Consider the following 14,468-nt stretch of genomic DNA (forward strand, 5'->3'; position numbering starts at 1 on the left):
CTGGAAAATACTCATCACCAAGCAACAGATGGTCTGACGCGATTTGACAGGATTTTTAAAAACCAATCTGCAGCTCCATCAACCTTTAAAACACACACACACCACACACACACAAGCTTAACTGGGATTTGTCTACAATTTGTCGGTGAATTTAGATTGCATCCACAGCGGTCATAGAAGCAGCTGCCCTGTCACAATACCAGGCCTCAGTTACTTCCAAAGTGGATGGGTTATATAAGCACTCTTCTTGGCTATATTAATATGTCATAATTAAGCAAACAATTATTTAAAATGGTCAGAATTAATACTGCCCTTTATGTAGTCAAATTTACTTGAGAGATTATAAACAAAAAGGAACATGATAAGCATATTTAATAGAATAAAAGCTGCAAATCACTAAAGAGCAGGGCCTCTATTTGCTTTGGTTTATATAAGTCTCTCAGGCTTAGGGATAAAACAAGTGTGGCTCTGGGGGCAAGTCCATATCACTGCTGCAAATAAATTACCTTCTGTACAAGGACCATTTAGATTCAAAAAGGCAGGATATTCTCTCTCTCTCTCTATATATATATATATATATCTCCTTAGCTTACGAAGATGTTTAAATTGGATTTTGATAGAAAAGTTAAAATAATATAGTAAGCAAGGTCAGAACTAAAATAACTGATGAAAAGGATTTTCTACGGGCCAACAGCTCTGAAAAGCCATACACAGTAAAAGCCTACTTATGTCTATCAAGATATAAACCTCATTGAATTTAAAGGAACTTACTCTCAGGTATATCTGCATAGAGCTGCAGTGACAAAAGACAACAGATGAGTAAAGGAAGGTGACAGGACTTCAGCAATAGTAGTTTTACTGGAATGCTAATAAGCTTTTAAAAATGCTCTAAAGTGACATCCTATCAATAGTATTTGGATTTTCCAAGTCTTTGCCTTCATTTGTTTTTCTCAGATTTATGAAACACCTACCACTTCATTGGGGGTGGTGTCCTGGAATGCTGGAGTTGTACTTTCTTGTTGGTGTTCAGGTGAACTGGGCAAGTGGTTAAATCCCGATAAGTCTGCAGGTTCAGCAACAGATTTCCTAGATGAGTTAACTTCAGCCTTAAAAGGACAAAACAGCACAAATGGTACATCAGTTAAAAACTCTAATCAGGCATGTTATATAATGCATCTTCTCTCTTCTCTAGCATTTTTTATTCAATTGTTATTAAACAAGTGCACACACATTGTGTGCAATGTTATTTCCAGGGCAAGTGTCTTCTCAATTTATGCCTGAAATTCTGGACCTCAGCTGCGATGCTTACATCATTTGGTTGCCAAAGCACAGTACAACCAATAATTCTGAAACCCACCGAAGAAACTGTGAAGCCATAAACATAGCAGTATGGCCAACCCACCACATAATCAATCAACTACTACTGCCTCCATTCTTTCCAAGTGAACTGTGACCTGGCTAGCTGCACCAACCAACGTACTCTAGGTATGGTCCTATTCAAATTAACTGGGGAGGGGGGGGGGAAACAAATAGTTAAACAACCTTGAAACTAATTTGCCTGGCAAGTTCCTTAGCCTCTTTGTCAGCTTGGCTTGAAGCACTTCCAGATGTTAATGGCAAGAGGGCTTCCTTCATAAGTGATCCACATCCTTCACAATAGAAATCCTGAGACCTGGAAAGTTTATACACTAATTTAATTGAACCACCAACAGTGATCAAAATATCCAGCATTCTTAATGAATCTACACATGTATGAAATTATAACGTCTACCATAGATCTACCAGCATAATTGCTATTAAATTTTGCCATCTATTAGCTCCACGGTGCATTCTTGACAATAACATATTTATGGTAAGTAAACAAAAGTGACTAAATGTTTTGCTCTTAAGTATTTATTTAATAAAGAACATGCAAAAATAAGAATAGCTGACACCTGATCCTTTGCATGTTTATTCAGAGGCAAATCCAGATGTTCAGTGTAAGCATTCATAGGATTGTCCTCTAAGCTAAGAACAGAATGCACAAAATAAATGAAGGTGACCATCCTGAGCAAAGTGGGACAAACGTCTGAGTAAATATGCTTATGAATGCAATGTAACATACTGAGCATTATACACTAGCAAATAATATGATTTACCTAGCCAACTTAAGAGGAACATAGGAATAAGATTTAGAAATAATATTCAACAAAAAAAAAAAAAATAGTCACAAAAACAAACCCTTACTTCTTAGCAAGTGCTCTTCTTTCCTCAGGGGTATAGTCTAGAGACCCTATGGCTCCCTCCCCTTTCGTTGGCATAAATCCAATAATAGCAAGCAATGCAGTTCTTACTGTGATCAAAAAAGAAGAGGGGTGCAGGTTAAGTACTAAATAGGGGAGGGAGAGAAAACTACTTAACATACAAATTTATAATAGGTAGTTTTAAAAAAATAAGCCCAAGGTAATGCAAAATATATTAAATCCTGCCCCCACCAACACATGCCTGAAGAGAAGCAGGAATGTCACATAACATTTAAAAGGAAAGATCTGCTGTTGAATGTAGCACAGCGATCTTACAGTGGTACCTCGGTTTACGAACTTAATCTGTTCCAGAAGTCCGTTCTTAAACCGAAACCGTTCTTAAACCGAGGCGTGCTTTCCCTAATGAGGCCTCCCACTGCTACCTTCCACCATACAGATTCTGTTCTTAGACCAAGGTAAAAGTTCACAAACCAGGACACTACTTCTGGTTTTGCGGAGCTTGTAAACCAAATCGTTCATAAACAGGACTGTTCTTAAACCGAGGTAACACTGTACTTGTGTACTGAGGCCCTTTGCTGCCAACAATAGCTGATACTTACTGCTCCATGATGGTTGCCATGTTTCAGGATGATGCCCTGAGATGCTTAAGCAAATTTTCTTTCCCACTTCAAACCTGCCATTAGCCTTAAATGGGCACATAAGAAAGAAAGATAAAGAAAAATAATACTATGTAAATCAAACCATTTTCATTAAGTCAAGATTCAATTACCGTATTTTTCGCTCTATAACACGCACCTGACCATAACACGCACATCGTTTTTAGAGGAGGAAAACAAGGGAAAAAATATTCTGAATGAAACAGTGGACGTATCATTTTTGTGATTCATGCTGTGGCCACAGACATGTGATCTGATGGTGAATTTGGGGTGACCCAATGCAAAAATCCTGAGAATCCCTGTGGATCCATGCTTTGTAACCACGTTTTTGCACCATTGCAGCCCCAGGCAACAGTGGGTGCGTGATTTTGGGGGGGGGGCAGGCTGTAGCCATGGACATGCTATGTGCTCTGATGGTGAATTTGGGGTGACCCAATGCAAAAATCCTGAGAATCCCTGTGGATCCATGCTTTGTAACCACGTTTTTGCACCATTGCAGCCCCAGGCAACAGTGGGTGCGTGATTTTTTTGGGGGGGGACAGGCTGTAGCCATGGACATGCTATGTGCTCTGATGGTGAATTTTGGCTGACCCAATGCAAAGATCCTGAGGATCCCTGTGGATCCATGCTTTGTAACCACGTTTTTGCACCATTGCAGCCCCAGGCAACAATGGGTGTGTGATTTTTTGGGGGGGGGACAGGCTGTAGCCATGGACATGCTGTGTGCTCTGATGGTGAATTTGGGGTGACCCAATGCAAAGATCCTGAGGATCCATGTGGATCCATGCTTTGTAACCACATTTTAAGTGGGGAGGGAAGGAAAAACACAGAAGGCTAAGAATGCAGGAGAGGGCTATAACGTGAGGAAAGGAAGGCAAAAGTTTTCCCCCACCCACCCACACAAGCCAGCCACTGTTTAAGGATTTCATCCTTTTAAATGGAAGAAAGCATATTTGAATGCTGTGTGTCTCCAAAAACAAAAAGCAGGAAGTCAAATCAGAATTTTAAGCCGAACCTGTAATCTCTCTTCCCTTCACAAACATTGTTCCCTCCGGAGCAGGGACAGGATAGAGCGACGCTCTGCTTTCCTCTCTACTTGCCTGGAGGGGAGGGGCTTTCCCTGCTCTTTGTTCCGTTTGAGCAAACACAGCAACGAAACAGAGGAGGGTGGGCAGTAAGACCCTGAGGCAGAATGCAGGGAAGCTGCCACTTCCTCTCTTCAGGCTTCCCTTCTCCCTGAAGCGCGGTTTGATTTTTGCCTTATTTTTCGGCTACAGGGACCACACATTCGCTGCATAACACGCACAGACATTTCCCCTTCCTTTTTAGGAGAAAAAATCTGCGTGTTATAGAGCGAAAAATACGGTAGCTTGAAGCGAATACAGGATCTTTGGAATACCGTACGATTGTACAGTCAACATTCTGTAATTGAATGTTACTGAAAAGAAACTTGAAACTCAGCTATAGCAGAATTATTTTAGTCGTGCTCAAAGAACAGAGTATTCCCAAAGATTGATGAAACTACAGTCAAAGGTTTACCCAAAAAACCTCTAAAAAAGGAACTCACACAAACATGAATGCTGGAAGGAAGACCGCTCTCTGCCGCAAGGCCCATTTCCACCTGGCATAGGGGCATGGCCCAGACTCACCCTGAACAGCTAAAAGAGGCTCCTGGGAGGCCACTGGGACATTGCAGGAACAACTCTTGGTTTGCGGCAACTGGCAAAAAAGCTTTTTATGGTTCTAATTTTCGTTCCTCTGTTTTGTTTTTGTCAGGTTGGTGTTAGTTAAATGTTTAGTTGGAGCCGGTGGTTATCTTAATTTGGGCATAACTGTAAACTGGTGGTTCTTGTTGTTGTTGTAAACTGGTTGTTGTTGTTGTTTTCTATTGATTTATTAGTTTGTTTGTTGCTTGTATAGGAAATTTTGTTTTTTAATGTTTGATTTTTGTTGTGTTTTTATATATGTTGTAAGCCACCTAGAGTGGCTGGGGAAACCCAGCCAGATAAGCAGGAGATCGGGAGATAGATAGCCCTGATACAGTTTGCTCTTCTTTGAATACAGCAGATTCTCTCAAGATCTCATCTTCAGTCCATGTTGTGTCTCTGTTTGTCTAAACAATCCGCATAACCAACAGGACTGCAGTCACATAGGCTGCTCTAAGTCACATCAAAATGCTCCTCCAGTTTAATTTATTGACCAAAATATTAAGGTAATCCAGTCCTAGCCTACAGTTATTAATCATAGCAACTAAACACAATTATGCACACATCCACCCCACCTCACCCCCACACACAAGGAGGGAAATCATTTTTCTTGTTTTGATGTATGTAGCATTCTTGGTGCATGCATTGAAAAACAGCTTCAAATATTAGGAATTGTGGAAAATTTATAACTAGTAATTTTGTTAAGTTATACAGTAAACTGAACAAAAAACAGTAGTGATGTTTTGAAGACTAGTGGACATAAATCCTTTTTTTTAAATGTAACTATTAAAACTTTCAAAACAAATAGGAGAAAAATCCTGAATGGTACTGAACATATTCTACTGTTGCCAAGCCTTCTCCAAATCACTTAAAACATTCCATTTCTCAAAACACCCTGAACAAAATGCCTCACAGAGTTCAGAACAGAACACAATTCATTTTTCTTGAGACCTTTCTAATGCTCCCTGCATAAAGTCTAGAAGTGAAGTTCCAGTTTGCCTAACTGGATACAAAGAGAAAGGCTAAAAAACCAGGGGTCTCTATTTGCTTACACCTTTTTAAAAATATCTTTTAAGGAGACCAAATTTCTGATGTAGATCTAACCAAGTGCTTATGCTGTTATGAATGGCTGAGAAACAATCTTACCGTTAAGAGAATAATACTTGGTGGTTTCATAGGATACTCTGGTGGTAGTACTATTCTTCCATGATAAACTCCACCATCAAAATCTGAATCTGGAGGACCTCTGACAGTGAAATGCCACTCAAAAAGATTGTCCTACAAGCAACCAAATATACAGAAATACATTGAATATAATAGCAACAGGAGGACATGATGGGGGAGAACAGAGGCCATGATCTGGGAGCCCTCACATATTCATGCTAAGCCATGGGCTTAGTGTTATAGTCAAACCAGCTCAATGTGCTTTTCACAATAACTGCTGTTGTGAATTTATTTATCAGAATGGCCACATGCTAACCTCTAAGGGCTGTGCATGATAATGATCTGTTGGATCCTTCAGTTCTGCAGCTTCTTTCATTAAACGTTTTACAGCTGAAAGAAAAGAAAGAAAAAAACACAGTAAGTGATTTCAGTATCAAAAACTTATAGCCGATAGGCCTTGGCGATATATCTATACAGTGGTGCCTCGCAAGACGAAATTAATTCGTTCTGTGAGTTTTTTCGTCTAGCGAATTTTTCGTCTTGCGAAGCACGGTGTCGGGAAAGTTTTGGGAAAGTTTCAAAAATCACCAAAGTCTTCAAAAACCTCAAAAAAGGCTACCACACCGCGTTCTATGAGTTGCTCCTCGAAGTCAAGTTGCAACTGTATTAACGGTGTTTAAAAAAAGGAAACAAACTTGCAAGACGTTTTCGTCTTGTGAAGCAAGCCCATAGGGAAATTCGTCTTGCGAAGCAGCTCAAAAAACGCAAAACCCTTTCGTCTAGCGAGTTTTTCATCTTGCGAGGCATTCGTCTTGCGGGGCACCACTGTATGTTGCTCAGGACCGGTATTAGGGGAGGAGGTATTCAGGAGAGGTGGTGCTTTCACCAGCGATATACCGCTGAGTGAAACCAACATCATGGTCTGCCCTCATACTGTTGCAGATGGAGAAACAAGCTGCATTGCCAAGACACAATACACCTTGTTCTTCCCTCTGCTTCAACAAGCCCCATGTCTATCTGGCTTGAGCACGCTGGTGGGACATGGGGCTTGCTCAGCTGGGGGGGTGAGATGGCTCAAAAAAGCACTCCTGCCCCCCAGCTGAGCCTCACCAGTCCCCCTTGCCTGTCTCCAGACAGCAGCAGAAACTGCCTCCGCTGCCTTGGGACCGGGGGCTGGGGGGGGGGGAGAGGCACGAATGGGCTGCTTCTTTCTCCCCAAGGGAGAGGCAGCCCACTCGTGCCTCTCGCTCATCCCAAGGTGGTGGAGGATACTGCCTCAGCTGTTTTGGGATGGCTGGGGTGGAAAAGGGAGCAGCAAAACAAGACATGAAGTTTTAATATAGCAAGAAATTATAGAATATATCAATTAAAAGGCAGTAAGACAGAATAGGTGTTTTGAAGTCCAGTCGCCCATCTGAAAAAGGAGAAAAACTGAAGAAATGTGAAGGTTTGTTATTTCAGTAAATATATTTGTATGTATCTCAAAGCAAGATTTTTTTTTAGGAGAAAGGTGCTTCCAAGTACATTTGTAAAATCAAAGTAGGTTACATATCCAGTACAAAGTGACAGAAAACAAAGCAATTGTCTGGGATCTAAAAAGCCATGTGCTTAAAGAGGATCTATGCATAAAGGGATTTTTGATATCGCCTTTAGTCTGAGTTCAAATGTTATGCCAAACGGCTGACCTTCAGCAGCAGCTTTTCACAGAAAGGGGTGGGAATGAGAGGCTGCAATAAGAGGCCTGAAAAAAAAATCTGATGTAAGCGTAGAACACCAAACTAAGTTTTATGGATCTTAACCATAATTATCCATCAGATTTATCTTGATTCTAATTTAATGCCTCTGTTTCAAACACATATTCATGTAGACATGCGCCACTGATTTAGTATGCAATTCACCAGACTCAGTTACTACTAAAATAAGTGTATATAATAACATTTCTAATATAATAATTTTTGAAATGGCAAGGGCAAGAAGCAGGCTTTGCAAGGGCAAATGAGCAAGGCAAGGACAAGAGCTTCTGAGCAATACTGATGAACCGTTTTGCTTTTCACAATTTATGTAAGCTGGACTGCTAACATCAGAACGTCACTTCACCTCAGAGGGGAGGCTGCCACCTACTGGATTAAAAACACTCCCGCCTTCATTTTATAGATTACAAAATATGAAATTTTAACAGGCCACCTAAAATTATACATTAAACAAATATAAAGACTCAGGCACAATCCTTTGAAAACAAATTTCGATAGTGGTCATTATTATATTTCACTGGAGTACTTTTATCTCCAACCATTGGCAAGCATTTGATTAGAAGGACCCTATCAGGATGGATTGCAGTTTTAGCTCCACCCTAGATCCCTAGACGCTGGTGGCGCTGTAGTCTCAACCACTGAGCCTTGGGCGGTTTGAATACCCGCAATGGGGTGAGCTCCCATGGCTCGGTCCCAGCTCCTGCCAACTTAGCAGTTCAAAGGCACACCAAAAAGTGCAAGTAGATTAATAGATACGGCTCCAGTGGGAAGGTAAAGGGCATTTCCGTGCGCTGCTCTGGTGCCGGTGTTCTGTTGCGCCAGAAGCGGCTTAGTAATGCTGGCCACATGACCTGGAAAAAACTGTCTGCGGAGCGGACAAACGCCGGCTCCCTTGGCCTGTAAAGCAAGATGAGCGCTGCAACCCCAGTGTCGTTTGCAACTGGACTTAACTGTCAGGGGTCCCTTTACCTTTAGACCCCTGTAGCAGATGACATGCCCGCAATGCCAAAACAGTATCATGATTTTAAAAATACGCAGTAAATAATACTTTTATCATTCTTGTGGAGAAAAAAAAATCTTAAGCAAGCATTGGGCCATTTACCTATCAGACTGTTACTGTTTAATGTAGTGTATATGTATAAACAGAGACAAATTTCTTATTATTTTATTTATTAAACACAAGGACACATGTTTTTCTTTGCTTCTCATTTCTGACTCTGAAGGGATTAGTGAGTCAAGATTTAAGTGCAGTTTTGTATTTCCAAAGTGGCTGCCATAATTTATTGCTTCTTTGTCCCAGCAGGCTTCAATGTAACCTAATATAGTTCTAATCTAATTAAGTCTGCAATATCTTCCTTTATCACCATCTTAAGCCTGAAACAAAGTATAGTATACACATTTCTATAAATCTGCAAAATAACCCTGAAATACATTTATTCAATAGTGACTTTGACTAATACTCTTATGACTTGCAGGCATGAAATTTATATTCAGCTTTAAAAAAAGTATGTCTACTCTTTGTCTCTATTCTTACATCTCCCTTGAAATGTTCCATTCTTTCATTCTTCTGTCCTACCTTGACTTAACTGTGTTTAATAATAATAATAATAATAATAATAATAATAATAATAATAAAAAATTATTTATACCCCGCCCATCTGGCTGGGTTTCCCAGCCACTCTGGGCAGCTTCCAACAAAATATTAAAATACAATAGTCTGTTAAACATTAAAAGCTTTCCTAAACAGGGCTGCCTTCGGTGCAGGACTTACCATATTCCTTGGTAACTGTGTAGGGTATATTAAATGCAGAGAACCATGTAGAGGAATGAGCACTGACTGTGAAGGCTGTATTGCAGAAGAGTTCGTTTTTTAAAAAGAATTGTACTTAGGCACTTCCAATATTTCTGGCAAGAGGCTGAATGTGACCCACCAGGCCTCTCTGTCCAGTTCTCAGGACTTTCCCCAGGCCACAGTCACCACTGCTCTGCACTCTCCTTGAGAGCTTTCGCATGGCTGGAATGTGTCTGTGAGCTGTGATACTGCCTCATGCCTGGATGAAGGATGAGGAGAGTTGCATGAGTAGAAATTTCTGACTGTTTTGGGAATGGAATGCAGCCTACTGTACAAAGTTAAGAATCACATCCCTTGCTTTGCCCACTCTTGTTTCTAGCAACACCCACTGTCTTCCAGACACCAGAGTGTTGCATCCAATCACGTCTTATTCAGAGTAGACCCACTGAAAGCAATGACCTTAAGTCAGTCAGGGTTCCCTACCTCTGGTATACTAAACATTAAAAACCCATTTCAGATACAAAATGCCATTACATTTTCAGGTATGTCTCAAATGCATTCATTTGTCACCCAGAAAGCATCATGATTTAAGTAAGCTTTGTGGTCCTCCATGCTACCACAAATTGTGGGTGTTCTGAGAACTTTTGAGAACTGTGTGACTGCAGACTTCCTTGCAACATACACTTCATAAAGTACTGGATACACTAGAGGCAGCGAGTGCATAAAGGATATCCAAACAGAGGGTTCATTTGAAACAATATTCTTAGGCCTATGGTAGCAGCATATAATCTTTTCTTTCAGTCAGACTAGAAAGAACCTACCACCACCTTGGCTCAAAGGTTCATGTGAAATCTGGCAGCTGCTAAGCTCAGTCTATATCAGCTATTTCCATGCAGGCACAAACAGTCTTAAAAATCACAGTGGGGATTGAGTACAAAAGCTAATCAGATCTGAGCTCAGCACATGCTGAGCAGCAGCTTTTCCTATGAGCCTATGTATGGGAGTATGAGCCTATGGCAGGGAAGCCAAAGACAGCTCATACTAACCAAAGCCTCAGCTACCACAAGCTCAAAAGGCCCACTAGCCAAACTGCATGTGATGATTGGTCACATGTGTTTGCCTTGCAGTTTTTTTCTATAACAAAATACAGTCATAAAGGCTGCAATCTAAGGGAAAGACAAACAAGTGGCTGGATATAGGAGGTTCATCTCTCTTTCCCTTTGGATGGTTTTCTACTCAAAATCTTCCCACTTCCATGTTGGCCAGGTAATATTTAGCAAATCAAAATGTACTACATCTTGTACTAGAAGTACATAAATAAAGTTTCAAAATGGCTACTTTCCAGGTTGCAATTAGTTGTGTCCATAGTGTGGAGCTTCAGTATTCACAATGTATCCATTATGTAATACACTAGAGCATGAGTCACCATCATTGAACTCATGGGTGCACCTGCAGAAGCCTTTGCCAGTGCCTACAAGGTCCAGGTTCCCCCACCAATTTTTTTCTTATTGGGGGGCCTTTATAATTGGGGAAAGAAGATTGCTGTTTATAATTTTATAATTGGGAACGCAGGAATGGGAGATGTGAGGAAGTCCAAAAGTTAAGAAAATATGGTTGTTGGATATCTGATTTTGTTGTATGTTTTCTATTATATGTTAATCTTTTTGCTTTTTTCTGTTTTTCTTTGTTTGTTGTATTTTGGTGATGGTTTTATATGTGTTTGGTGAATATATTGTTTAAAATCCTTAATAAATATCTTATAAAATATATATATATATAATTGGGGAAAGAAGAATAAACCCTCCACAAGTATGGACCCCCATGCTAAATCCCCATCCCTGTTGCAATTTCACTTGAAATATATATTCTATTATAGTCAACAGAATGCCTTTTTCAAGTCTAGTCATGACTTGACTGGGCATGATCTTGAAGCTGGGGAGGGACAATTAACTCTTGCCTTGCCAGCTGCACTCTCCAGGAAGATTGCTTCCCCCCAATTAGACTTAGAGGAAGGGGGAGTTAAAACATTTTTTCAAGCCTAATTGCTGTCGGGAGTGGGATGGGGTGGGGAGAGTATGAGTGCACATGTTTCTGTATGGTTGTGGTGCATGTGTGGTGCCCATAACAGTTTCTCAAGTCTGCAAATGTGTCCACAGGTTCAAAAAGGATGGCAACCACTGCTGGAATCTGACCAAATTCCACATTATCAACATCAATTGTGACTATAGCGGTTGCCACATACTTAAGTGATCTTGTGATTGTTTCTTCAGGTGTTCATTTACCATGTCTCTGCTCAAACAGCTTTTCATAATACTGCACTGGCAAAATTACACGTGAACTAAGGCTGTGTACACACCTCAGAGAGCTGTCATTCTTAGCAACCTTAATGAACTACAGTTCCTAGGATTTGGGGGGGGGGGCGGGAAAGAATGTGCTATAAATGTGTTGTGTATGCAGCTAGAGTTAAACACCTTTCACCTGTAACTAAACAGACTAGCATCTCCTTTGCACAGAGAAGGTTCCTGGTTCAATCCCTAAGATCCCTAGGTAGGGATGGGAGAGGCCCCTGTTTGAAATCTGGCAGAGCAGCTGCCAGTCAGTGTAGATACTGCTGAGCTAGATGGGACCAATCTTCTCACTCAGTAGATGACAGCTTCCTGTATATGTACCATAAGACAGAGAGCGCAACTCAACCTGCATACCAATTTGGTCATGTGAACTGACAGTGTGATGGTGTGGAGTTTTTTCCTGCCCCATCCCGATTTAAAAAATAATAATTTAAGAACAAGCATCCTTCAGGCAAGAAAACACACACACACACACACACACACTGCAAGCTTATATGGAGATGAGTGTTAGGTACACGTGTGCCAGAAGAACCGGAAATATGCTTGATCCAAAATAGACGCAGAAGATTCTTATGGAGCCACAAGAGATGAGCTGTGGGTGGGGAGCTCTGGACTGGGGCAGGAATGCCCCCCCAACCCTGAGCAACTGAAAGACACAACAACAACAACCACCCTCCACCCCAGTGACACGAATAACCTCTGTTTTCCAAGCCGCCTCCTCGTCACCCTCTTGGGGAATCGAAACTGAAGGAGGCGAGAGAAACGTCTCCCTTGGGCTGAAGCATCGCCGAAGAAGCGCAAGGGCAGCACCCACTGAGGGGCCATAACCATAACAATACATAAAGCAAAATGACTCCCCCCGCCCCCCATTCCTCCTGCCAGGCACTTTGCGGCAGCGGACGGAGGAGGCCGGGGAGAGAGCCGGTGGCCTTGGCCTAGCCGAGCATCCGAACCAGGGGCTCGCGTGATGCTGGATCCTAACTCCCGCAGTGCCATCTCCCAGGGAAGGCCAGGAAAGGACCGTCTCGTACCCCCTCCCTTAAAAAAAAAAAAAAGGATGAACCCCTTCGCAATTCTCCCCCCGCCCCTTCCCCACAACTCACCGGGGCTTTTGAGGTTGTAGCGAGTCTCCATGGCGGCGCCCGCGATGCCTCTTCCCTCTCCCGCCTCCTTCGCCCGTCCCTTCCCGGACTCCGCCGGGGCCACGTAAGGCTTGTTCCTTCGGCCGGGCGGAGAACAGCAACGCCGGCGGCGAGGCGAGACCGTGGAAGGGGCGGGAGGAGGAGGAGGAGGCGGAGGAGGAGGCAGCCGCCCGCCCTTCGTTTCTTCGCAGGCTGCCGGGAAACTCCCCCTGACGTGGCGGCGGCGACTCGGAGGAGGACGGAGCCGCCTCCCCTTTGCTTCACCTTCCCGAAGGGGGCAGCGGCAGGCGGCCCTCGGGATGCCACTCCCGGCTTGCCCCTGCCGCTTCGTTCAGGTCTCAGGCACCTCCCCTTGACCCGCATTGCAAAGACCATCACCCTTCCATTTACTGATCCGGAGTAAACTAATCCGGAGTAATTGCCACAACCCCAGCTACCCGCTCAGCACTCGCTAAGAGGGTTAGCCTTCTCTACACCCATTAGTATATTGGGGAGAGGAGAAGACAGACATACACACACACACACACACACACACACACCCCACACGCACACAACCAAGCCAACTCTAAACAAGTTCGGTCCAAAGTATGTTGGCTCCCGAGACATGAAATCAGATAGGGTGATGATATGCTCTCTCTCTCTCTCTCTATATATATATATTAAAAATCCTTATAAATTTGCTTCTCCCAATCCTGCCTGCCCACCTTGCGACTTGAAATGGAAAGCACTCTTTGTGCATCTTCCTGGTTCTAAGACAAGGCATCTAAAAAGCTGCAATCCCGCTTACCTTGATGAGATCATAGGATTGAACTGCAAAAGTTGTTTTGCTAAATTCAAAACCAAATTAATGTAACTTAATCCAGAAGATGGGTCATAATCACTGCTACTCCCACTACCTAGACTGTCATTAATATTTCATTGTGAGAACACACCTTTTTATTTACCAGTAGACTATAGTTTCCGTGCGCTGCTCTGGTTCGCCAGAAGCGGCTTAGTCATGCTGGCCACATGACCCGGAAGCTGTACGCCGGCTCCCTCAGCCAATAAAGCGAGATGAGCGCCGCAACCCCAGAGTCGGCCACGACTGGACCTAAGGGTCAGGGGTCCCTTTACCTTTACCTAGACTATAGAGCAATGGGATGCAAGAGAGAAGAGAGGTAATGCTTCACTTTCACATTTGTAGGCCTAAGAAGTGGTTGTGAAGCCACTCTATAATTAGCTGATGCTAGTTATATTCACACAAAACAGTGGCATTCATGCTCAGAAGTACTCTTTCAGATGTACAGAACCCTCACTCCAAAAGAAGGAATTGTGTGGTTTCAATTAAGCTTAATCTTGAGCTTCCTAAGAACAGATGGCAAAAAAATTAGTTGGCAGTTCTGCCTAAACAGAGGCAACAAGCTGTGCTTAAGCAATATGAACTTAAATGCCCATTGTGGGGACACATGAGAGGGAAGGGGAGACAAGCAGTGTTTTATGTAATGCCTTTCATACAGTAACTTGGGCAGGGTAAGTTTTATTAAACAAATCCAAATAATTGTATTTTGGGTAGAGGTAGAAAGAGGGAGTGACTATACTGCCTCATGTACCATCTTCTTTAGAAATGTAAATATAGCTTCAGATGCTTTTTGAAACTTGTATTCATTCAAATGCAACCTGTGAGCCA

The 14,468-nt window shown here is 42.4% G+C and overlaps 1 protein-coding gene across 1 annotated transcript in view; it reads right to left on the reverse strand.

Moving 5' to 3' along the window:
• UBE2J1 (ubiquitin conjugating enzyme E2 J1) overlaps positions 1 to 13,340 on the reverse strand; it is a 17,987-nt gene extending 4,647 nt beyond the window's left edge. The window contains exons 1-7 of the mRNA XM_083497588.1: positions 12,764 to 13,340; positions 6,086 to 6,159; positions 5,752 to 5,883; positions 2,843 to 2,927; positions 2,227 to 2,332; positions 1,543 to 1,672; positions 972 to 1,106 (exon numbers count right to left, since the gene is read on the reverse strand). Coding sequence (XP_083353714.1) covers positions 972 to 1,106; positions 1,543 to 1,672; positions 2,227 to 2,332; positions 2,843 to 2,927; positions 5,752 to 5,883; positions 6,086 to 6,159; positions 12,764 to 12,794 — 693 coding nt within the window. The 5' untranslated portion in view covers positions 12,795 to 13,340. The remainder of the gene's footprint in view (positions 1 to 971; positions 1,107 to 1,542; positions 1,673 to 2,226; positions 2,333 to 2,842; positions 2,928 to 5,751; positions 5,884 to 6,085; positions 6,160 to 12,763) is intronic.
• Between the last annotated feature and the right edge of the window lie 1,128 nt (positions 13,341 to 14,468).

Source organism: Podarcis liolepis (genome assembly GCF_965112155.1).
Source record: "Podarcis liolepis genome assembly, chromosome: 3".
Taxonomy (NCBI): domain Eukaryota; kingdom Metazoa; phylum Chordata; class Lepidosauria; order Squamata; family Lacertidae; genus Podarcis; species Podarcis liolepis.